Here is a 26,927-nt window from a genome sequence, read left to right as displayed (position 1 = left end):
GACAACAAGCAAGCAACGTACGGCGTGTCATGTAGTGGAATGCACCACAGCCAGGCTGAAATAGGAGTAAAGGGATAGAGAGAGACAGGGTGAGGCAGGGAAGGGAACTCTTTTAGGAGATGACACTTGGTCAGAGGCTTGATGCTGTGAGATACTGCAATTATCTGTGGGGAGGGGATTCCAGGCAGAAGGAGCAACAAGGGCAAAGAGTGAGGGGCCGGAAAGAGTTTGTCAGTTTGGGGATGTAGGAGAGTGGGAGATGCGGGGTGATAGGAGCTGAGGTTAGAGAGGAGGTCTTGTATAAGACTTCTTGTAGACCAGAGTAAAGAATATTCCTTCCACTACAGCAGGAAGCCACTGAAAGGATTTCACTAAGGGGGTGAGCATGCTTGATTTGTCTTTTCAAAAGATCACTCTGGCTGCTTTCTGGAGAATGGACTGTAGCTGGGTCGGGGGTGGCATGAGTGAAGTAGGCAGACAAGTCAGGAGCTCTTTTGGTAAATCAGAGATGACCCTGACTCGGATGATGAGGGTGGCAATGCAGAGAAGTGAGTAGATCTGGAATATATTTTGGGGGCAGAACTGATAGTACCTGCTACATTTTAGCAAACTGGATAGAATTATAGTGCCACTGACCGAGATGGGTAGAACGGACAGAGAACAAACAGCTTTAGGGGAAAAATCAAGGGCTCAGGTTTGCACGTGTAAATCCGAGATTAAAAGTATCGGGATTACCATCTAATTTATCAAAAAATAGGACACTTTGAGGGGCGTTTGGGTAGCTCAGTCTGTTAAGCCACTGACTTGATTTCAGATCATGTCATGATCTCATGGTTCATGAGTTGGAGCCCTGCATACGGATTCTCTCTCTCTCTTTCTCCCTCCCCCCATCTCTGCTCCTCCCCTGCTTGGGGCTGTCTCTCAAAATAAATAAATAAACTTAAAAAAAACATGACACTTGAGAGTGAAAGGAGAGTTATTAATTATTAGGCCAGGACAATGGGCATAAACCAAGACTGTCTCAAGCAGGATGCACAGTCACCCTCCGTATTAGATACCAGTTCTTTTCATTGTGAAAATATATATAAAAATATACTTTTTATATATAGGGTGGCAGAATATTCCATTCTGGTGTATGATGATGATCTTGAGCTGATGACAACTGAAAAGCACATTCAAAAAAAGGTCTCTGCCTTTCTTCTGTGTGCCTAAAAGCAGGACATAAATTTGTAACGCTGTTCCCTTCCTTCTCTATCAGGAAGGACAAAAGTGAATCATCGGAGATAACTTTAGACCCTTATCCACTTAAAGATGGCACCAGGCACCCACATAACAAACTGTATTAACCAGTCTTTTCCACCACTGTTTTCCCACATACTTGCCTTCCCACAATTTGCCATCATCCCTAGAGATTCAAGGACTTTTTCTTTTTGTCTTGTCACTTCTCTAAAAGTTTACCGTTGCCTTGTTAAGATGCTTTATAAGCCCCAGTTCTCACCAAGCTTTTGAGTCTTTCATCTCTGAGTACCTCTATGTATTACAGGAGCAATACATACATTAATAAACTTGTTTGTTGTTTTCCTGTTAATCTGTCTTTTGTCCATCCAATTTACAGGGTGCCAGTCAGAGAACCTGGGAGGGGTGGGTAGCAGGAAAAAGTATCTTTCCTCCCCTACACCGAATATCCTCTTTTGAGTATTGTAGCCCTCTCTGTTAAATAAAGGTTCATCTAGTGTCAGATCCCTAACTCTTAGTTGAATCAGAGCCCCAAATTATATACTACATTCAGAATATTTTCATATTCTGAGTCTTTAAGACTCAGTAAATACATTATATAATTTTCCTTAAATTTTAAAATGAGAGTCTTCTCCCACTGTATTTCAATCATATACATATATTTCCTATTTCTCTGTAGAAGGTACCTTGGCAATTGGATTCCTTTTGGATAGATCCTCTCCCTCTCGAAGAGCCACAGGGGCAGTGATCCAGGCACGCTTTTGCCTCATTAAGTGAGTGGGTTTAGGAAGCAGATTATTTTCATTTCTTGTGTTTAAGGCCTACAACAATAAAATATTGTCAAAAATTATTAAGTATCCTAAGACATTGGTAAGGTATTCTGTAATTTATTAAAACTTTAAAAATAGTTCTGCAAATCTTAAGGTATAAATTTCGTATTTTTTAACAGGTTTGATTTTCAAGGAGGAAATATACACAATAAAGATATATAGACTATGGAGTTCTAGTGAACTCGATAGGCGTTCAGGAAATTGGCTCTAGACTGGTAGAACAGTATGGTTTTGTTTTTATCAGTAAGAAAAGATTTCCCAGAGTGAAGTGTCACAAAGTCTCATTAAAGTGTCCAGACTAAGGTCCAAGATGGAGTCACCTATGCCAAGCCTCACATCAACAAATTGGAACTTAACAAATTTCTGTGCTAGGCTCTCCCAGAAAAGGAAGGCATAGGCCAAGCAATCAAGAACTACCAGATCAGCACATTATCTGCCCCAGCTCCCAACTGACTGCTGTAACCAATCAGCAAATACCCAGTATAACTTCCTATTCTTGCTCACTTTGGTATATAAAACCCATTCATTTTGCACAATTCTTGAAGATCCTTTCCATTTTCCAGCCTGGATATTTCCCTGTTCATGAATTACTGAATAAAGCCAACCATATCTTTTCAAGATCTGTGATTGTTGGATTTTTCTTTTAATAGGCTAAGTTAGTGACCATACACATTGGCAAATTAAAAATAATATATACTGTGTTAAATTTTTTTTTTTTTTTTTTTTTTACTGAAAATGAAGTTTAATTTTTCTGTGGTGGCTTACAGTTTAGAAATGAATTATTAAATGTTTTGAAACTAAATCTTAGTAACTAACCTGTGGTATCAATTTAACTAAAATAGAGTGAAAGTGTCAGTTAATGAATTTATTGTTTAAAGCATGAAGTAAAGAGTTAAATTGCCCATCTTTTGTTTTCAGAACCTTAAGTAGAAAAGATTTATTCTATATATTTTCAGTTGGGCTTTAATAGACAAATATTTTATCCAAGGAAAATTTCAACACAGCTGACCTAGTATATTAAGATCAGATAGGATTATTGTACTAGGTTTATCATTTTATTTATTTTGTTGCTCTACATAACAAGTATTTTTTTCAGACACTGGTTATCACTAGGTCATTGATTTTTTTTGCCGTTGAAAAATTTTTCTGTAACTTAAAAAATTAAATTATGTAATAAAACAATAAATTAACATTAAAGTTCATAATGTAAAACTATTAAAACTTTATTCTATTTTTTCTCATACTTCAGAGTATTCACTGTTAATTGCTTAATGAATATCTTTTATGATTTTTTCTTATGACCATACAGTTGCACATGTATAAAGCTCTTCATCCTATAAAAATGGAATTATACTCTGCATCTTACTCTGCCCCTTGATTTTTCATTCAGTACCTCATCATGGAGATTCTTCATGTACCGTAAATTGTTTTACCATTCTATTAACGAACAATTAGATTGTCACAAAAATGCTACATTGAACATCCCTGGATATATGTTCCTGTGCACATGATAGAGTGGGAATTGTTAGGTGTAAGGGACTGTGCATTTTTAATATATGTGCTGCCGAAGCGAGCACAGGGAGTGTGCATTTTTAATCTGGTACGGCATAGCCAAATTGTCTTCCATGAAATTAAGCCTCTGAGTCCAAAAGACAGAAATAATCCCCTCGGTTCCTTACCTCTAAATGGAGTCCATTTCCAAAGTTAAAGCAGATCTGGAAAATAAAATTATTTATTTATTGTTTAATATAATTTATCACTCAATTCAGTATAAATCCCTTGTTAATTAATAACTTACCACCTAACACATTATAGATATTTAAAACAGGTTTAACCACCACCATTACTATCCTCCTTTGTCAAAAGGAAACAAATTTTAATTTTCCCCTTTGCCTCCCTGCCACGACCAGGGCTAGAGAGAGGAATCTACATTCTTTTGATCCACACTGCCTCCTCCAGGAAACTCAGAACACAACTAATATCTGAAGAACCAAAACAGGAACTCTTCATCTCATGTTCTCAGGTATGCACATAACTTTCCTCAAGGCCTTTAGTATGAGATGCACCCTCTACTCGTGGCCCAGCTAACTCCCATCATCCCTAGGGTCACCCACACGACTGCCCATGTTTGGACTTCACACCTAGGTCCCCCAAACACTTTTCTTTCGTTCTTATCAAGCACTGTCACACTTTGGGCTTCATCATCACACAGAAGTAAATATAGTTGCAGTTACTCTAAAATCTGCCCAATAAACTCCTATCCTTCTGACTTTTAATGTCCTTTCTTTATAGTCCATTAATCTCTTGGTTTCATTTATCCCTTGGCTTACTCTAGACCAGTTCTTTCTCACGTGATAGCCACACGTGGCTATTTACACTTAAATTTAAATTATTTGAAATTAATAATTCATTTGCTCACTATCCACATGAGGCTAGTGGATTGAGAACGTCCCCAACATTAGGCAATGCTAGTAGATTACTGCCAGCCATTCCAAAGATGTTGTCAATGACTCCGCGACCCCTCATTCTCTTGACTTTCTAACATTCCTGCATCACCTTTTCACTAACTCTGTAAGCTCATTATTCTCTTTGATTCTGACCCTGTACTGGCAAAACTGGTAGACAAGGCCATGGAGGCTGAATGGATCCATCACATCCATTCACTCTCTAATAGCTGTTCCCTCCTCAGGGGTGGAGGCTCCTTTCTAGGGTGACCATATGTTTCCATTTGCCCAGGAGAGTCTGGATGACACCTGCTGTACTGGCACCCCGACTGTTATGACCCATTCACTCTCAAAGGTGTGCTCATTTAGACTATACATTTTACAGTTGCCTTATCTTTGTTTCTCTTATAGTGGCCCTATAATACCATTCTGAACCTCAGGAGACTGCCCCAACCACACAGACCCACACCTCTGAACGCATTCACTCTTAGATCACCCCACTTCTCATTTGATATTGTATCTTCAATTCTCCTTTCCTTCCCGGCCTTCTCCAAGACAGAGGTGTCCTGATGCCCTTCCAAAGTCAAACATCGTCTGTGTGATTTATCTTCACCTTTTCTACTTATTCTCCTACATTTATCTTCTCAAGAACCTCGCTCCTTCCACTAATTTTTTTATCTTCACTCATCACTGGCTAATCAAACATGTTTATTTCCTTCCCGTTGACTAGCCAAATATATTAAGATCTTCTCTACCTGTCCCCGTCTCTGCTAACATTTAATCTGCTACATATTCTTTTTTGTACTATGACTCCAAGCTGAAATTGTCTATATTTATTGCCTTCACTTCCCCACCTTCCATTTGTGCATTAATTCATTGTAATCTGCCTTCAATTTGGATTTTCTTGGTCTTGTTTGCCTTTTCTCATCTACATCTCAGGTCACATGGGTCCACAAAGGCCTTGGTGATAAATCATGGAAAATAAGGCTTTCTTCGAAATTTCTAGGTCTCTTTCACCTATTCACATCTCTTTGAAGGCTCCTTGCAGGGTCTGTTCTACATGTGGATCCTTCATCTTTCTTTCTTTCCTCTACCTTCGACATGTTCTTATCTCTACCCCTGCAAAGAGAAATTCCAGGATGCTCAGTCTCTAGTCTGAGCTTCTCTGGGGCAGACAAACAACCACGGCTAATTTTCGATTTTATGGCCAGATATATTATTTCTTCCTCACCTCATCCTCTCTATTATTGGCTAGGAATGCCACAGACATCTCTACTCAAAGTTATGCTCCCCAGGTTCATGTATTTTCAAAGGTGGCACGGTATGAAAAACAAGCAAAAGCAATGCTGAATGGATTATACTTCTCTGCATGTTTCTCTGGTGGGAATTTTTGAAAGGGAAGAATAGTGACTAGATCCAAGATTCCTCAGTGTCACATCATCAGGAGACACTCTTAAAATGTAATGTTTTCCTTGCCTAACCATTGATTTCTTTACTTTGTACTGGCCATATTGAGGGATTGATAAAAAAGTTACCACTTTTATTCTTCCCTAAACTCTTATTTGGTCTAGCAAAAAAGGTATAATAGTTACATGTTATTTTATTAAATGTTATCATCCTAAATATCATTAGTACATAAATAAAAATAGTTCTCTATTCAAATGCAAACTCTTTATGAGAGTATTTCTTCATTGATATTTTTTTTTTTCCTGGAATGTACTTTTTAGATGTTTTTAGATGTTATTTGTAAGAAATGTAGACAATCATATGGTTATAAACAGTGTTTCTTAAACTTTAACATGCATTTTGCTCACCAGGGATCTTGTTAAAAATAAAGATTTCAATTCAGCAGGTATGCAGTTCAGTCTTATACCCTGCATTTCTACTAACTCTTAGGTGATTCTGACATTGTCAGTTCTTGAGTAGCAAGAAGCGTAGAATGTTATAGGAGTAGCAGTTGTTCATTTAGGATCAAAGACATGAAGTTTGCCTTATTTACTACTGTCTCAGTAGTTAACACAAGAAACTTTGTCATTCCTGATTGCTGATATCTTGAATGCAGAGAATCTTTTATTTCATGAATTTAACATTAAGTTTTTAATTGAAAATATATGCAAAAGTACAGTGAATGGTACAATGAACACTCAAAGCAATACTTAGTTTCAATTAGCTAGCACACACTTAAAAATAGATTTTTTTAAGGGGTGCCTGGGTGGCTTAGTGGGTTAAGCATCCGACTTTGGCTCAGGTCATGATCTTGTGGGTTTGTGGGTTTGAGCCCCGCGTCGGGTTCTGTGCTGACAGCTCAGAGCCTGGAGCCTGCTTCGGATTCTGTGTCTCTCTCTCTCTCTGCCCCTCCCCTGCTCGTGCTGTCTCTCTCTCTCTCTCAAAAATAAACATTAAAAAAATTTAAAAATAGATTTTTTTTGAGATTTAGGAATGACTTTAGATTTGCATAAATGTTGCAAAGATAGTGCAGGGTTCCCTTACCCATTTTCCCCACTGACTTCTTAAATAGCTACTGTACACTTGTCAAAATTAAGATGCTGACATTGGTATATTTATAGAATGTAGAGTTAGCTAAATTCCAGACTTAATGTCCTTTTTCTGTTCCAGCATCCAGGTAGCATCCCATACTACAACTGGAATATCTCCTCTGGTCTGTGATTGTTTTTCAGTCTTTCCCTGTTTATGATCCTGACAGTTTTGACACCGGCCAAATATCCTGTAAGATGTCCTCCAATTTGGTTTTATCTGTTGATTTATTTCACGATCAGACCAGGGTGATGTGCTTTTGGAAAGAACACCATGGATGGTGAAGTGCCCTTTTCATCACCTTGTATCAGGGGTACAGGATAGCCATATGACGTTGTTGGCTAAGGTAGCCTTTGCAGGTTTCTCCACTGTGAAGTTCTACTTTTCCCTTTCTGTACTCTATTCCTTGCAAGTGAGTCACTAAGTCTAGCTCTCCTTTAGGGTGGGGACTGGGGGAGGAGAGAGATTAAGCCTCACTTCCTATGAGAGAGGCACGTATACATATTACATGGAATTCTTTGGCAGAAAAGCTTCATTTCCTCTTCCCTCGTTTGTTTATCCATTTAATCATTTATATCAGTATGGACTCATGCATATTTATTTTATTCTGTGGGTTATAAACCAATACTATTTTATTAATTTTGTGGTTCAAATCAAATAGTTCCAGCTTTGGGCACTGGAAGATCTTTCAGGTTAGATTCTGTTCCTATGTTTGACATGTTCCCACCTTTTTGTATTTTGAGCTCTCCCTTACTATCTAGCATCACAAGATGTTCCAGGGCCATCTTCTATTTCTCCTATTTCAGCTTTATAATGAGCCATTTCTCCAAATAGCCCTGAATTCTAATAGGGGGGAATGGTATTAAGAAGCCAAGATCTGGACAGAGATGTAGCACACCCATTATGAAAATGTTCCCAGTCTCCTCAGCCCCTTTTTCAGGTGAATCATAAAAACAGAGTTTTTCCTAACTTTGTTATTACAGAAAAGACTCTGTTGTAATTATTTTTGACAAGCAGTATCAGCTGGTGCAAAGTGCATGACTTAGGAAACAGTCATACCTAGATTAAAATCCTGATTCTGCTCAATAAATTGCTTTAATTTGTTTCCTTATGTGTAACATAAGAATTAATAATACGTCTGTGGCAGACATTTTCAATTGTATAGCTAATTGTCATTTCCTCTCATTTTAGCATTTACAAAACCCCATTTTGTTCAGGTAGCAGGTAGACGCTGCCCAGGTGATGGAGCTGAGTAATGATTGGTATATGCCAAAGCGTCATAGTCTCCTTCACTTCGATGGTGACTAGTTTATGCGTAAATGTGTGTATTAGTCAGGTCAGGCTGCCATAACAAAACACTATAGATTGGGTGGCTTAAACAACAGAAATTTATTTCTGAGAGTTATGGAGGCTGGAAAGTCCAACATAAGGTACTGGCTAAGTCAGTTCCCAATAAGGACTCCCTTCTTGGCTTGCAGACAGCAGCCTTCTTGCTATGTCCACACATGAAGAGGAAGAGCTTGAGCTTGGGCTCTCTTGTCTCTTCTTGTAAGGGCACTAATCCTATCACTTTGGGAGTTAGGGCATCTACACAGGAATCGGGGGTGGGGTGGGAGGACACAAACATTCAACCTAGAACAATGTAGAAGAGAATTTTGGCCAATGAGATATATGGAGAGCCTGGAAATGACTCTCCTCTTTGATAAGAAGAGAAGTATATGCACAGCCTCTCTTTTTACTTTCTTCTGGAGATTGCTGAGCAAGGACACGACATTTGGAATGGCTAGAGCCATCTGTGACCACGAGGAGAGAGCTAATAAAATGACAAGAGAAACCAAACTGAAACCATAACATCTCTGAGGTAAAAAATTGGTCAAAACTGGGACCACCCCATCTATGGACCATTTTTTAGAGATATTGAACATTATTTTTGTTTAATCTACTTTCAGTTGGGTTTTGTTACTTGAATCTGAAAGCACATATTGCAGGGTTATAGTGCATATTGAAAGATACAACATATAAGAGTGATTATTGCAGTGATTGGCATATAGCAGGCATTCAGTAAATAGAACTATGATGGTATTTTCTTAATTCTATGATTTGCATTTTCTTCATCTTAAAATTTCTGAAATTTGGATTCATTCATGCCTTCAATTTCCTGAGCTTCTACAATATGCTATGGTATGTTCTTATCCTCTTGGATTCTTACTTGTTCGAGAGACAGACAAAAATAGGTTGTGATAGCTGTAAAGAAAATTAAAGCAGGGACAGGGTGGTAGAGAATGATTTAGGACTGTGAGGAGGCTCTCAGAAGAGATTCTATCTTCATAGAGACTGGAATGGAATGGGGGAGTAAGTCAGGCAGACCTTCTGGCAAATGGAAGGGTCAGGCATGGGGGAGGAATGGTATCAGTAATCCAGGTTGATGCTGCAAGAGGGAAGTGAGTCAGTGGAGATGATGTTAGGGCTTTTGGGTGCTGGTCGTCCTGTTTCTTAATCTGGTTGCTGATCCTATGCTATGTTCAGTTTGTGAAAATATAGCAGTTCAGTACACTTGTGATTTGTATATTTTTTCTTGTGTTATAAGAAAAAGGTACAAAAATTGATGTGCATCTTAAAACTGAGGGTGTCACGGAATAGTTCTACAAATAGTTATGTAAATGCTATCTGCATTTTTATAGCACCTACAGCAGTAGCCTGTTCTCACAGACACTTAATAAAATATGATGGACTGAAATAATTGCTCCACACTTGCACAAAACAAAAACAAAAAACAACAAAAAAACCAAGAGAATTGTACTAACATTTTGTTAATTGTGAGACTGCTTATTTGATTAAGGAAATAGTTAAGATCTTAACTACTCCTTTCTACTTACTCCAAGTAAATAATCTGGATGTTTCCAGAGCACTTCCTTAATTTGTACAAGCAGTTCTCGGGGGGGGGGGGGGGGATTTCATATACAACTTCCTCCCCCACCCTGGAGCCATCTGGGACATTTGGTAACATCTGCAGACATTTTTGGTTTTGAAACGAGTGTGGAGGGCAGGGAGGTTGTCAAACCAGGGTGAGGTGCTACCGGCATCTAGTGGGTAGAGACCAGAGATGCTGCTCAATATCCTATTATGCACAGGATAGGCTCCCCCAACAAAGCATTATCTGGCTCCAAATGACAAAATGCTGGGGTTGAAATACCTTGATTTAGACCACGTGTCTTTGATAGGAAGCTACTATAATACCTAACCAAGAAGGTCATACAAATTTCAGGAGACCATGGATTTATGCAAATTTCCAAATTGCAGGCAATGTAAGTGGAATAACTGACATTCTGACTTCTGTCCTCCATTCCTACTTCTTCTCACTTGCCTTTGAACATTTCCAGCTCTGTAAGTTTAAGTGACATCCTGTGGGGATGTGGTAAAAGGGTTTCAAGCATCACAAGAATGCCTGGATGAGATGACCATTATGGCTTCTCCCAAGTATGAAATCTATAGTTTTTTTCTCACAGGAACTTGGCGACAGAAAAGTTTCATGTGCAAAATGCCTTTAATACTGAAGAGAGGGGAGCCTGGGTGTCTTAGTCGGTTAAGCATCTGGCTCTTGACTTAGGCTCAGGTCATGATCTCACGGTTCGAGGGTTTGAGCCCCGCTTCAGGCTCTAGCAGTGAAGAGCCTGCTGGGATTCTCTCTCTCTCCCTCTCTCTCCCTCTCTCTGCCCTTTCCCTGCTCACACGCACTCTCTCTCTCAAAATAAATGAATAAACTTAAAAAAAAAAAGACTGAAAAGGAAAAATAAACTTCTAGTCTTTGCACCCAAAGAAGTCGTATTTTTATATAAACCATAAAAATCCTTCAAAAGCGTTTCCAATTTATTAAAGTTAAAAAAAAAAAGTTTTTATTTTTACCACTGGATCCTACTCATCTTGTCAAACTGGACTTCCTGGTAACTGGCAAGAAAATAATTTTTCTTTTGGCAGAGGCATGAGGGCAAATCAAACATCACTGCAAAAAATGATTAGTCAATGTACTGTTTGTTCTCAAGGTCAGCACCTTTAAAAGACTTCCTATTATGAAGTCACCTTTATGAGTTTAACAAGCAGAATTCAGGAGGACTTATGAGTCACTAGATGACATCTCCTCCTGATTAATTCATTTTTGATCTGAAATAGATGATCTTGAAGATTTATTCCATGCTTCTGAGTCCATAGTAAGGTGACTCCTTACACGTTAATATCTCAGACCAGTAGATATCTTATGAGAGATAAATGTAGAGGGATACAAAGTAGTTTAAACACCATTCCAAACTTGAGGCATTCTATTCTAATGGCTTATTTCTATTCTGGCAAGTCAGTAGTGTGGTCAATAGACAATCTTAAGGACTCAAACAGAGATGATCTAGCATGTACCTGTTGTTGTCAGTTAGTCAAACTCATGTCCATCCCCTGGATAATCACAGAAACACCTGTGTTATTCTCCATTCTCACCCACCCTTTCAAAGAAGAAGAAGGTGTTAAAATTCTTTGTTTCTCCATTTTACTGTGTGGAAGGCAAAACCAGAAACTGCTCCCAAGGATCCTTGGTTTATCCCCAATCCATTCCTAAGCTTTGTCAGCTTTGGCGAAAATAATCTAATAGAAATAAAATGACATTAGGGCCATGGATGCCACTTGTTTATTTCCATGATCTCATATCCTGATTTTTCTATTTGTATAGACAGAGCTGGACTAGCCTCTGTAGCCCCAAGAAGGTCGTGGCAGGACCTCCGTAATGACATAAACTTAGGTTCAAGTGACCCAGTGCAGTAAGAGTGGAGCAGTAATTTTGGTGAGCTACTCTGATCAACCTGATAGGGTCAGATTTATGTTAGAATTTCACCTACTATACTCTTTCTCTTAATCTTGCTTAATTTTTTTTTTTTCTTGAGGGAGGGGACGTAGTTTTTACAAAATGTCTTTTTTTATGGCTAAACATTATAATTCATTTAGAAAATACCAACTTAAAAATGTCTATAATATTTTATTCAACTTATATGTGACCCATACATTAAAGACAATTCCTAGAGTAGCTTTATTAAAAAAACTAATCACGGGGGACCTGGGTGGCTCAGTCAGTTAAGCATCCGACTTTTGCCCAGGTCATGATTTCATGGCTCATGGGTTTGGGCCTTGCATTGTTCTCTGTGCTGACAGCTTAGAGCCTGGAGTCTGCTTCAGATTCTGTCTCTGTCTCTCTCTGCCCCTCCCCCACCTGCACTCTCTCAAATATAAACATTAAAAAAATGTAAAAAAACAAAAAAACTGAATTTATATATACACTTATATTTGTTTTCACAGTTGGTACTTAAAAAAAACCTCAATAGCCAAGAAAAGCAGTATTTTTAACTTTAATGTTTCAATTCTGAGCTTGAATTTTAGATAGTAAAACTACATACTTTAAGACTGAATGTAATAAATTATATGATTTGTCATAACCTTTCACCTGCTCTTATAATGTTTGGGCTAATCTTAATGTAACAAATAGGGCTTTAAGTGAGTCATATTGATGACTTTAAAGAAGCTTTAAAGAAGAAGATATTTTCTTTGGAATTATTAACTGCCCCCCAAAATTTTAAAATGTGGATTTGGTAATGCTGTGCTACCCTTGAGTTGTTAGGTCACATTGCGAATTCTTACTTCAAGTTGAGTTTTGTGTCATCATAGACCGCTCCTATATCTTCCTGGATATAGACATTTAAACTGAAGGTCCAGAAAAGTCCATGTTATTTTATTTGGTCCTTAAAACATTTTTTTTTAAATCAGAGTTGCTAACAAGTAATTAAATGTAAGCTTTTAAAATATTTAATCTTTTTTCTTCCCAATTATTTTCTAATAGGGATGTTAGCAGTGGTTCTCAAGCTTGAGTGGCATCAGAATCACCTTGTTAAAACACAGACTGCCAGGTTCCAGCAGAGAATTTCCAGTTATCAGTCTGTGAATCAAGGGGCATAAGAATCTGTAGTTTCCTGGTTATGTTGATGCTTCGGGTCTGATCACACTTTTGAAAACCATTGTATAAAACCAGAGTAGCAAAGGAAAGGGAAGAATGAGCCTGGATAATTCGTTGACTGGATAATAAATCCTCAACTACAAAGATGTGTGAAACGATAGATTCTAAACTAGGAAATATAGGAACTGAGTGATTTCTATCACAAGAAGATTTTTCATTTTAGAAGTAGCAATCAATATAACAGGATTACTTTAAATAGTGTTTCCTCCTCTTTTACATCTTTTTTAGTTTAAGTTTTGCTGATCTTGAGCATTTATTATTTTTGAAATATTTTACCATTTTATCGTTATTTGTTTTCTATAACTGCTATGAATGCTTTTGGAATCAGGAAAAATCTTAGTAAATCTATATAAATTATCTCACATAATTTGATAGACAAAAATGATGCTGTTTCCACCTTTTTGCTGTAATATATTGCTGAAAATTACACTAAAAAAATGAAGAAACCAGATTTCCATCCCCCGAAGTTTAAGAAAATCAAGAGCTTCAGACTGTCCCTCTTCACCATTAGATGGCACTGGTCTGTCAGTAAGGCAACTGTACTCCAAGGTTCAAACTGGAAAACAGGCATTTTCAATTGGCCTCAAATAAGTGAAGGCAAAATTAAAAACTGAAAATCAAGGGCTTTAGAAAGTTGTATGAATCTTTTTGCAGGACTATTATCTGTGAAATTAGGCAAATCTTAATTTACATTTTTTATCTCTTTTCTTTCCTTTGTAGAAAAATTCTAATTTGTAATGAAACTAAATCAATAATCTGGAAGTTCAGGTCAGACTGATGACTAATTGGACAGTAAATATGTTTTAAAAAATTTTTTTAATGCTTATTTATTTTTGAGAGAGAGAGAGAGAGAGAGAGAGAGAAACAGGGGGTGAGGGCAGAGACAGAGGGAAACACAGAATCCAAAAAAGCCTCCAGGTTCTGAGCTCTGAGCTGTCAGCACAGAGCCCAATGCATGGCTTGAACCCATGAACTGCCAGATCATGACCTGAGCCAAAGTTGGATACTTAACCAACTGAGCCATCCAGGTGCCCCAGTAAATATATTTTTTAAACAAAGGAAATTCACATTATTATTCCAGCTTTCCCAAACATAGAAAGATGCTTTGACTCTTTTTTTTTTAACTTTATTTATTTTGAGAGAGAAAGAGAGCACGAGTTGGGAGGGGAAGAGACGTAGAGAGAGAGAATCCCAAGCGGGTTCCACATTTATCAGCATTAAGCCTAATGTGGGACTCAGACTCACCAACCGTGAGATCATAACCTGAGCTGAAGTCAAGAGCCTGATGCTTAATCGACTGAACCACCCAGATGCCCCAACTCTTGGGTTTTTAAAGACTACTTCTGTGTCCCAGACAATTAGCTAGTGTATAGACAAATGACATTTAGATTCTGCTCTGAAACTCACAGTGTAGTAGGAGAGATAAAGAATATATAAATAACTATAACATAGGGTAGAAAAAGTTAATTGTGCAAATGACAACTGCAAAAACAGTTCTGGGGAAATGCAGAAACCACTTTCTGCTAGGGGATTCAGGAGAGGTTTAGGAAAGGAGGTGGCAGTGGGCTTGGCCTTGAGAGGGAGCAGAATCTGTGCAGATTGCGGGAGGATGGAAACGATCCATTCAAAGGCAGCATGTGCCACTACATGGAGATGGAGGGCAAAGAACAAGAAGTTTGGCAGTTTGGCACCTAGACTGTGTTACAGTGGTACGTAGAAAATAAAGACAAAAAGTTGTGCTAAAATTCTTCACTGATCTTGTAAGTGGGAGTCATCGACAACTTCTGATTAGGGATACTCTAACACTAGAGCTGCAGAGGTTTTCTGGCAGTACTGTGGAAGATGAAAGGCAGGTGACACTTTGAACATTAGAGTAATAAGCCAGAGGAGATAAAATGAGGAACAGCATAGAGGAATGGCACAAGGATGGATGGGTGAAGGCAAGTATTTATTTATTTTTAATGTTTATTTATTTATTTTTGAGAAAGAGAGACAGCATGAGCAGGGGAGGGGCAGAGAGAGAGGGAGACAGAATCCGAAGCAGGCTCCAGGCTCTGAGCTGTCAACACAGAGCCTGATGTGGGGCTTGAACTCACAAACCATGAGGTCATGACCTGAGCCAAAGTTGGACACTCAACCGACTGAGCCAACCAGGTGCCCCAAGAGAAGGCAGGTCTTCATTAGGACACAGCTAATCCGTGACAATGCTTCATACATGGAGGATACGGGAAGGGGTGAGAGGATCCTGAAAATCTGAATGGCTAGAAGGATGCAATTCTCAGAGCGCAGTTTGTAAACCTGTTAAGCTTAGATCTTGGGGAAACCTTTTGAGTAGGGAGGAAAGATACTAGACAAAAAAGTAGGGCACTGCAAGGGATGCAGTGGGTCAGTTGATATATGTGTGTGTGTGTGTGTGTGTGTGTGTGTGTGTGTGTGTGTATCACATCCATTTATCGATGGGACATTTAGGCAAATTCCATGTGTTGGCCTGCAATGAACATATGGGCACATGTGTATTTTTCAGTTAGTGTTTTCATTTTCTTCGGAGAAATACCTAGAAGAGGAATTGTTGGGTCATACGGTAATTCTATTTTTAATTTTTTGAGGACCCTCCATACTGTTTTCTATAGTGGCTGTACCAATTTACATGATCAGTCTTGGATGACTGTATATTTACAGGAATTTAACCATTTCTTCCTTGCTGCCAATTTGTTGGTATGTAAATTGTTCATAGCAGTCTCATGATCATTTGTATTTCTGTGGTATTGGTTTTAACTTCTCATTTCTGATTTTATTTATTTAGGCTCTGATATTTTTCTTGATGAGTCTGGCTGAAAGTTTATCAATTTTACCTTTTAAAAAACCAGCTCGTAGTTTCTTTTCTATTTAAGATGTTTCTGCTCTGATCTTTATTACTTCCTTCCTTCTACTAACTTCAGGCTTTATTCTTTTTCTAGTTCCTTCAGGTGAAAGGTTAAATTATCTATTTGAAATTTCTCGTTTCTTGAGGTGGGCCTGTATTATTATAAGATTCCCTCTTAAAGCTGCTTTTGCTATATCCCATAGACTTTTGGAACATTGTGTTTTCATTTTTGTTTCTCTCAAAGTACTTTTTAATTTTTTCTTTCTTTCCTTCTCTCTCTTTTTTTTTTTTTTTTTTTTTTTTTAAAGAGAGAGAGTGCACGAGCAGGGGAAAGGGGCAGAGGGAGAGAGAGAATCCCAAGCAGGCTCCATGATCAGTGTGGAGCCCGATGCAGGGCTTGATCCCATGACCTGGGATCATGACCTAAGCTAACATCAAGAGTCAGCTACTCAACTGACAGAGCCATCCAGGCACCCCTTTCCTCTTTGATTTCTTCATTGGCCCAACAGATGTTTAGTAACATGTTTTAATCTTAATGTGTTTGTGTTTTTTCCAGATTTCTTCTTGCAGTTGATTTCTAGTTTCAGACCATTGTGGTCAGAAAAAATGCTTAATATGATTTCAATCTTAAATTTATTGAGATTTGTTTTGTGGCCTAACATGTGATCTATCCTGGAGAATGTTCCACGTGCACTGGAGAAGAATGTGTATTCTTCTGTTTTTGGATGAAAACATTCTGTAATAATCTATTAAGTCCATTTGGTCTATTGTGTCATTCAAAGTCAATGTTTCCTTCTTAATTTTGGTTCTAGATGATCTATCCATTGATGTAAGTGAGGTGTTAAAGTCCTCTACTGTTACTGTTTTACCACCAATTTCTCCCTCTGTGTCTGTCAATATTTGCTTTATGTATTTAGGTGCTCCTGTGTTGGATGCATACATATTTACAAGTGGTGTATCTTTTTGTTGAATTGACCCCTTTATCATTATGTGATCCCCTTCTTTATCTCTTGTTACAGCCTTTGTTTTGAAGTCTATTTTGTCTAAGTATTGCTACCCCCAGATTGCTTTCTGTTTCCATGTATATGGAATATTTTTCTACATCTTCACTTTCAGTCTGTGTATGTATTTAGATATGAAGTGAGTTTCTTGTAGGCAGCATATAGATGGGTCTTAATGTTTTTTACCCATTTAGCCACTCTGTGTCTTTGGATTGGAGCAGGTAGCCCATTTACATTTAAATTAATTATTGATAGGTATGTATTTATTGCCATTTTGTTCATTGTTTTCTGGTTGTTTCTGTAGTTCTCTGTTCTTTTCTTCTTCTCTTATGATTTGTGACTTTCTTTGGTGCTGTTTGGAATCCTTTCACTTTATTTGTGTATCTATTATAGGTTTTTGGCTGTGGTTACTATGAGGTTCATATATAACAACCTATGTACATAGCCATCTATTTTAAGTTGGTGGTCACTTAAGTTTGAATGCTTTCTAAAAGGACTACATTTCTGCCCCCCACCTCATGCTTTATGGTTTTGATGTGATATTTATATGTCTTATTATTTTGTGCATTCCTTAACTAATCATTGTAGATATGCAACCATATCTACTACTGTTGTCCTCTTCTACCTACCTTGTTGCTGTCCCTGCTGTGGAGGCTCTGTTGACCCAATTTCTAGGTCCCCTTCACAGGGAATTATTCCATATATAGTTGTGGATTTATTGTGTCTGTGGGAAGAGGTGAGATCAGGATTTTTCTACATTGCCATCTGAACCCTCCTCCTAATTTTATTCTATTTTTTTAGTTTGCATTGTGGGGAACATGAAAGAGTAATGGGATGGAGGTACTTTAGAAGAGCGGATATCTGAACTCTCTTCTCATCTCATTTCCACCCAAATTTGCCCTCTTATTCTCCATTCAGCCAGGCAGCACCTGCTTAGCTGATGAAAATAACTGCCATGCAGGTGTGACTTTGATGTGAGACATAGACGTGTTTGGCATAGAGTAGATGCTCAGTAATATTTGCTGAATGAATGAATGTATCAAGTTTCAATTAACCAGAGATATTTGCATTTTCTTGTTTTTTTTTTTTTTTATTTTAGAGAGAGAGAGAGTGCTAGTGGGGGAGAGGGGCAGAGGGAAAGAGAGAATTCCAAGCAGGCTCCATGCTTAGCATGGAGGCAGATACAGGGCTAGATCCCACAAACCAGGGATCATGACCTGAGCCAAAGTCAAGAGTTGGACGCTCAAGTGACTGAGCAACCCAGTTGTCCTGATATTTGCATTTTCAAAAGAGAACAGAGATGAGATGAATTCCTGAATAGAATCTCTCACTATTTGTCTATCACCATTTCTCAGTGGGAGTGCTATAGGTATTCATGAGTAGCTAAATTCTTCTTGAAGGTTCTGAAGAATGCTGGAGGCTTAGCATCCCTGGATTGGAAGTTTTAACTACCAGTAGCATCTTGGGCCTTATGACAACCAAAATGCCCCTTTCAAATCTTAGTCCCCCAATATTTCCTTGAGAACACTTGCTCCCAAAACAATCCTCCTACTGGGCTGCACCCTCCCTCCATTGTACTGTATGGGCTTTTCTGCCTGTCTTTGGTTACAACATCCTAAATTTTGGAAAAATCTCTTTTAAAAAAAAAAAAAAGAGGCAAAATTGTTCCCAATTGGCCAACAACTCTCTCTTCTTTCTTGACCCTTTCCTGACCGACTCAACCAAAATTCATCTTTTTAATTTCTTAATAATTTGAACACCTCCCTAAAAATGCTTACTTGTTAATTAGTCTTTTGTGGCTTCCCTTGGTATCAGGAAGGCTGTACTCATCTTTCTGTATGGTGTTTTGCCTTACATTCCAGCTACAATGAACTCTTTCATTTCTTCCAAGCACGTGCCCTTGTCTTCAGGCCTTTGCAAATGCTCTTTTCTCTACCTGGAACATTCTTCCCCCTTCTTCTCTTCAGATTTCATTAATTTATAATTATTCTCAGATCTTGGCTGGGATGGTCAGTGCTGGAGCTCCTTCTGTAAGCTCCATAGTAGTGTCTATTCTTTTTATCATTGCTCTTCTTACTATAACCCAATTGGAAATTAGCCATTTACTTATTTACTAGACCATAAACACCATGATGACAGAACATGTCTGGTCTTTTCATGGTCTCCCAATGTCAGGTATGTTGTTTAAAATCAAGCAAGGTGTCACTAAACACCTTGGTTAGTTTCTACATAGTTTCTTTTCTTGTGAGTATTACCATATTACCATTAGACTATGGTATAAATACTGGTGTTCTAGATTCCTTGACTCTAATCCCTAAGCTTTGCATATAATAAAAATCTTAATAATTTTTAAATAATTTAAATAAAATAATTTAAATTAAATAATTTTTAAATCTTTATAATTTGAAATAAACAAAAATAGTACAATGTCATATGTGGTATACATTTGATACTTTAAGATAAACTTAACTGAGAAAACAATCTCTCATCATATATGTTTGAAAAGTGTTATTCAACTATTAAAATTTGTGGCACTTTGAAAAACAGGGGGAAAAAAGCTGTGACTAAGACATGCTCAAATTGATCTAAAGCTCATTTATGATTTCAATTAAAGCTTCTGATTTTTACTACAATTTGGCAGTTTAAAAAATACCGATTGCTGTTCAATGTATAATTTTTTCCATATAAATATGGGCATGCTTCATCCATGAATAAACTATTTTGCAAAATTGAGAGCAGTAATTCTTACTCTTTTATATGTCTGATAATTAGATTAACTGTAAAGTTTCTATCAATACATATTTCTGGACCTCAGCCTTAGGGATTTTAATTTAGTTCATCAGGTCTAATGATTGGGAAGAATTTAGCCCAAATGAATGCTCATACTTTTTTTAAAATCATAATTCCCTCTAAGTTCAGTATTAAAGAATTTTTTGTTAAGAGCTGACATTTTTCCATAACTTTTTAATTTTTAGAAACAAAAACAAATGTGAAATCATATGTTTCTAAAATCCCTGGATGTAACTGATTACTCTTACAGGCTTCAATACATATCATCTAAATTATACTTGAATTTACTCTAAATTCTGTTATCCAGTCGTACATTAAAACGTTAAGCATAATGGCAATTTTTATAATTTATAGATAGTTGAACTTACTTGTTACATATTGAACTATGTATCTCTTAAAAGAACATATGGTGAAGTCCTAACCCCTAATATCTCATAATGTGACCTTATTTGGAACAGGGTCTTTGCAGATTTAACCCAGCTGAGGTCATTAATGTGAGCCCTAATCCAACACGATCAGTGTATTTATAAAAAGGGGAAATTTGGACGTAGACTCAGACGTGTGTAGAGTAAGATGATAGGAAAAGACATAGGAAGGATGTTAAGTGAAGATGGAGGATAGAAGCAATGTATCTAAGAGGCCAGGAAAGCTAGAGATTGTGGGCGAACCACCAAACACCAGGAAAAGACAAGGAAGGAAACCTACAGATTTAAGAGGGAATGTAGCCCTTGATTTCGGACTTGTAACATCTAGAACTGTGAGATAAATTTCTGTTTGAAACCACCCAATTTTTGGTACTTTGTTATAGCAACCCTAACAAGCTAATACACCAGTAAATATAACTGTTCCTAACACAATTTGCAATCACGGAATCCTTAAAATGTTGTTTGATTTTTAAAAACTAAGCTTACTTAGTCAAAGGCAAAATTGAGGCAGCCACTGGAAAATCTCTCCCCCAAGTGCCCTCTTTAGCAGCCTGGTGAAGTCTATGGCCCTTTCTCCTAATACTATTTTTAAATTTACATAATAAAAAGCATTGGATTATGAATGAATCCCGTATATTGAAATAGTTGTCAAAATTTAAGAAACACCAATCTGTGGTACAGTGATATCATGCACTGCATTATCAACACATTAATAATTAGATCTAAAAGAAAGTTTATTAGTGATGAGAATAAAGGGTACTTTCAGATAACTAGTATGATGTGACGATATTTATGAATTCTATTGTGACAAAGACACAGGTACTGCTAATTATTATTATTTTTTTTGTAAATCAAAGGGATTATTAACAAAAATTTTTTTTAATGTTTATTTTTGAAAGAGAGAGAGACAGAGCATGAGCAGGGGAGGGCAGAGAGAGAGGGAGACCCAGAATCCGAAGCAGGCTCCAGACTCTAAGCTGTCAGCACAGAGCCTGATGCGGAGCTCGAACTCAGAAGCTGTGAGATCATGACCTGAGCTGAAGTCGGACTCCCAACTGGCTAAGCCACCCACACATCCATGTACCACTAATTCTAAGGCAGTGTCTTTCTTACACTCATAATTTTAAAAAAATGCTAAATTCAGATAGAGATTAGTAAAAACAGATATGTAATTTATTCCCAGCCATGTCTAAGGACCCTCTGAATTCCACCTTTGGAGTATTTGGTAGTTGGTGGATCCCAGGTAAAAAAAACAAAAAACAAAAAACAAAACAAACAAACAAAAAAAACCCTTGAAGAGGAGAGATTGGTTTTATTCGCAAATTATTTCTGCTTTCCATTTTGATAGAGTTGGCCTCAAATGACTATGTGATAGTTGTGTGGGTGCCACTCACTATCACCCTTCTGATGTGTCTCCCTGAACTGCAGAGGAAAGCTAACGACCACGTGTCATAGACTCCCTTGCAGCTGAAGTTCTAAACATGATTTAGGTTCAATCAGTGAGCATTTACATGAGATCTGAAAGAAGGAGGTAGAAGCTATGTGTATTCTCTGCTTGCTGGCAAGCCGAGATATGGCTGTAGTTGGGTTTCTGCAGCCATCTTATTACTGCTCTAGTGTCTATCACTAGAGTAATGGGTGTCAAGAGGTAGGGTCCTGGTACATTTAGCTGGCATGCATCCTAGTAAATGTGGCACTGCTCTGGACTTGGCAGCAAAAGTAGCATCTAGATCTTGGCAATTTACACACTGTGGGGGTGGCAGTGCTGGTTTCTGATCACAGGAAAGGTACCAGCCCCCTAAGTGGTTGGGTTTGGCTGTGTGGCTTTGAAGTCGTTACTGACAACTCAAAATGAAGTCCCCTTCCTCAATCCTTCCTATACTTATGCAATCAACTTAATGCCCTGAAATAAATCCCTTCTTGCTTTAACTGGCTACAATGAATTGTTATCAGCACTGCAACTGAACTCTGACCCATACAGAATACAATTTATATTCCCTTCTATGAAAGGCCCATTTCCTCAAGAACTCCTTGAGGAAGTTGGCAGATGATCGCTTTCCATTCTACGAAAGAGGACACTTTGAATTTCAAACACCCTGGGGGGCAAAATGCTGAACTGTCCACTGCCCACTGACCAAAAAGAAATACTCAAATTTATATCACAAAAAGTATAATAGAAAATACAAAGAATACCCCAAAATCTGTTCCAGTTCAGTTAATTACAATCCCTTTATAAAGAACTCGGCTATTGGCTAAGAGAGTAAAAATACTGGATTGCTAACATAGAAAATATGTGTAAATTATTACCTATTTCTCCATAAATGTACTTCAATTGGCCTGCCCGTTATACCATCTGAGGATAAAGGCAATTTCTTTTCCTACGTGAAAGGAATTTAATATTTAACCCTCAGAGTAAGCCAGGTGCTATATTAGCTTGGTATTCTTAGCCAGGAGGTGTCACAATGAGGGTATTAGTTGCTCTATTATTCTGGAGGCCAAAAAGAAAATCCTAAATTACCGCAGAGAAGTTTTATTAACAACATGAGCTTGAGCTGAAAATTACCTCAATGACTTCGACAATACGCAATGGGTAAATAGAGTGAGAAAACAAAGTGGTGTGCCAGAGGTTTTAATTATCATATAATTCCAAGAGAGGGTTCACTGAAATCCCTAGATTGGATTAGTCATGTGTTTTTCCCTGTGATATACACATACACACACAAAACAGGAAAAAAATACCTATCAATATAATCAACTAGTATTAACAATATATAAATATATTAATATAAAAATAAATATATATTTTCCCCCTCCCCCACTGCAATTCTGGAATAGAGAAGGTAATCTTTTGGAAATTAGAACTTTTAATATAATGAATGAGCTTGTGTGGTTTATAAAAATTGTTAACCATTATATAAGAAAACTGAGTATGATTTTATATCTCATCTCTCTGAACATATATTTTAAGTCTCAGGAAAATGAACCCACACTTAGGAGAACTGTCACTTTATCAGATCTCATTTAGCAAAACCCCCTAAGCCAGGCACATTTCTTAATCATGTGCAATTCCTTTAACAAACAGAAAACAAATATATTTAAAATCCAATCTGAGCACAGAAACCAAGCATAAGAAACGGAGCTCCAGAGACCGAACAGTATTTTCCAGTGGTTCAAGACCTTTTCTCTCGTAACTTCCAAAAAGTCAGTTGGACTGTGGCCCTGCACTTCGATTTTCTATCACATTTTAAAAAGGAAAAAAAAAAAATCTTACCATTACATATGTTTCTTGTCTTTAACACCAGGACATTGCTTTAAAACACCAACTTTGTGAACTTGATGTTAAACCTGTGTGTGGGTGATTTTAACGGTACCGTGGCTTTACCAAACAAAAATTAAATAGTAAAATGCGGTTTCTGAAAACCCTATTTGTAGCCCTTCGCTGCCGTCTAAGAATACAGGTGTTTCCCCGGTGTGGCCGGTTCACTGAGGCGGACGCGAGGCGGCAGCCCCGGGGACCGGGGAGAACATCGCGAACCTCCTGGAAGGAGGCCCGGCTCCTGCCTCCATGTTGCCCGTCGGAGGGAGAAGACTGCAAACAAAGCCCCGATCTCCAGGAAAGCCGCTCCCGCCTCCTGGCCCGCTACACCCACAGATCACAGCCCGGGAAGGCGCTGGGGCCAGAGCGTGGCGGCCGGTGGAGCAGAACTTCAGACAGGTCCGCACACGAACGCGGAGTCGCGGTTGGTTTTCCCGAAGCCTCGAGGTCCGAGCTCGCCGCAGCTTGCCCGGCCCTTTGCCACCCTCCGGACACAAAGAGGGAGCGCCGGGCTCCAGGCTCTGCCCAGGCGGAGGCGGGCAAGTTGCCCGCCCGCGCCCTCGCCCTCGCCCTCGCTCTCGCCCTCGCCCGGGGCTCCGCGTCCCCGCTACCCGCACTCACCAGAAGAAGCAGCGCGGCGCCCTCCGCGCTCCGCGCCATCGCGTCTGCGCCGCCGCCGCGCCCTCGCCTGGGGCGGCTCGTCTCGCTCGGCGCCGCCGGCTCCCCCGCGTCCCCGCAGGCGCGACCCCGGCTCCGCCCCGGAGCCCCCGCTCCGACAGTCGTTCTCCACGACCGCCGCGCCGCCCTGCCCCGGGGCGCCGTGCCAGGTGCGGCCGCCGTGAAAAAATGGAACCGGGAGCCCGCCGGAGTCGTGGGCGCTGAGGTGGGGATTCCTCGGAGGAGGGAGGCGCGCGGTGGACTCCCGCCCCTCGTCGCACACGCACCTGGGACCGTGACGTCCCTGGGCTGGGGACTTTGGGTGGCAGGCCCCGCCCCGCCGTCCTCTCCTTCACGTCCCCTCCTCTCGGGAGAGTGGCCGGGACAACGGAGGCTCTGGGCCACCCGGCGGGACTCGGCCTGAGCAGCGTGAGCCGCTCGGCGCCAGCCCCAGGGCAAAGCTGGCTCTTCCGAGCGAGACCTGCCGGCCCCCGGGCGAGCGCGCCCGGCCACCCGAGGCCGCCCAGGGGTCCAGAACTTTGTGAATGTGCGCGGGCCCGGAGCTCAGGTGGAGTGGAGAAGACAGTGCTGTGGACATCCGCGTCCCCACTGCAGCGGACAGCCGCGTCCCCACTGCAGCCGGGGTGCCTGCGGCCTGCCTTCTGGGAAAGGAGGTTCTGGAGCAGGATGTAGGTGGCTGGCTCTGTGAAGGCCTCTTGCCTCTCTGCCTAAGGCCTCTTCATTGCTTCCAGCAGGTTTGCAGCTTATCTGGGTAAAGGAGACACAGAAAAAAATCACAGATGATCTAAACGGACAGTTCTTTGACTCTTTGTTAACCAGAAACGGCTAGGAGAAAACTCCAGGGGTTGTTAAGGAAAAGATGGACTCTTTGATATGATTTACAAAATCTCTTACACAAAGCATAACTAGAGGTCAGAATCCTTGCTCCCCTAGCGGTGTGACCTGGACAACTTCTCTGTGTCTTAGTTCCAGATCTGTTAGATGGGATTAGCAACACCCAGCACAAAAGGGCTGTTGTGAAGATTAAATCGGAAAATGCATGTGAAGCCTTCTGCGGTGTTTATAGTACATCGGGTTCAATAAATGTAGTTGTTAGAACTCTAATTATTATTGCAGGTATAAATGTGAAGTTGAACTCTTCTTGAAAAACGGAGGCACTAGAATCAGCACCAGGTTAGGAAGCTTCTACGAAACGTGAACTTTTGATGTTGGAGTAGTGGAAGTGCCTAGAAAAGTATAAAGTGTTGACATCCTACTAGAAAGAGAAGTTTGGCATTCACTGTGAACAAAATAGCAGAGTTCCTTCTGTAGTCAAAAGTGCCCTCTTTCTTGTCCCTTTCCCAGTTTTTTATACCCCTCTCTCCCTAGCTCTGATCTTGCCAGTTTTTCAGATCCAGTAAGTTGGCATCTCTCTTTAGTCCCTTTCTTCCCTAGCTGCCAAGCACCCCTCCCTCTTGGAGTGGAGAGAAACCACGTTCTCCTCTATTTGTTTAGGGCTTAACTGCTGAGTGACTTTTCTCATATTATTACTTAAGTGTTAGTGATTAAGTTAGTTGAGGACTAAGTATATAGGAAGAGTGTCTGCTTAGTTTCCACTCTGTTTCCAGTGCCTAGAACAGTGCTGAGTACCAGGGAGGCTCTTAAGCATTGGATGCATAGTTGAGTCAAGAGAGAAGTATGTCTCCTAGTTTCCATTCCTTTGTCTTGAGCTAGACGTGGGTGGTAGCACCTTGGTGATAATTCCCATTCCGCATCACTCTGGGAAATCGAAATAAATAAGGCAGGCTTTACCAAAACACTTTCACAGATCATCCTTGAAGACTATATATCAATCCTACCTAAAATTAGTACTCTTGTACCTGAGTCCTATAGGCAAGTATTTATGCCCCATTATCAAGGGTTTGTTTTCTGTTTAGTAATGATGATAATTGTAGCTTTCAGAATGAGAAATAGCTACCGCAAACTGTATTTCTGTTGGATTGTTCGGTCTCCCCCCGAGGCTGACAGTCAGTTTCAGAATTGTATTCTTCTAGAAGACATTTATTCCAAGGCTTTGAGAGAGTGTCAACACATACACTATCCAGTGCCATAGTATGTCATTCTCGAATTAGCTCCCCTTTAAAAGTTCTGAAATTTATGACTCAGTGACTTGAGGGAACTTGTTTCAAGTCAGATGAAACACTTCTCTAGCTCCTGACTTCCTTTTCCTGGCATGATAGTAAATCTATTTCATAAATCTCTGTACACAGGAAAAAATACCATTACTAACAAAGCTCTTGATTGCTTTATAATAAATTGAGTGTTAACAAGATGTCAATGACTTAACTTATGGGGTTTTTATTTTCCCCTAAATTAGTTGAACATTAAATGTACTTTTCTTAAAACATGTACTTATAATGCATCAGTTCAAATTATACTTTGTGCAAATAGTTAGCTCTTATATCTAGATACATTCAAAATATCTACCTGAGTTGTGTTTCCCAGAATACTTTGCTTCACACATACACACAGAGAAGAATAAGCTTTAAGTGATTAGTTTATTAGAATCATCTCTTACTATTATCTCAAACACAAAAATTTTGTAAAAACAAAAATTAACATCTCATTTTCCTACTATCACCACCTCTTTACCCCCAACACATTCTCAGCATCAAAGAACACTTTATACGTTGACAGTTCTTGGCAAATAGTTTGATAGATGACTGACCCTTTAAATCCATTAAAAATCCCAACGAGCATATGTATCAGAATTAATGTGAAAGAGAT

At 39.2% G+C, this 26,927-nt stretch overlaps 1 protein-coding gene across 1 annotated transcript in view; it reads right to left on the bottom strand.

The window, feature by feature from the left end:
* DSG2 (desmoglein 2) overlaps window positions 1-24,203 on the bottom strand; it is a 49,740-nt gene extending 25,537 nt beyond the window's left edge. The window contains exons 1-3 of the mRNA XM_042910507.1: window positions 24,105-24,203; window positions 3,746-3,781; window positions 1,923-2,057 (exon numbers count right to left, since the gene is read on the bottom strand). Of these exons, the coding sequence (XP_042766441.1) occupies window positions 1,923-2,057; window positions 3,746-3,781; window positions 24,105-24,143 (210 nt within the window). The 5' untranslated portion in view covers window positions 24,144-24,203. The remainder of the gene's footprint in view (window positions 1-1,922; window positions 2,058-3,745; window positions 3,782-24,104) is intronic.
* Window positions 24,204-26,927: the final 2,724 nt, after the last annotated feature.

This window comes from Panthera leo, chromosome D3 (genome assembly GCF_018350215.1).
Source record: "Panthera leo isolate Ple1 chromosome D3, P.leo_Ple1_pat1.1, whole genome shotgun sequence".
Taxonomy (NCBI): Eukaryota; Metazoa; Chordata; class Mammalia; order Carnivora; family Felidae; genus Panthera; species Panthera leo.
This window is presented reverse-complemented; position numbering and strand designations above follow the sequence as displayed.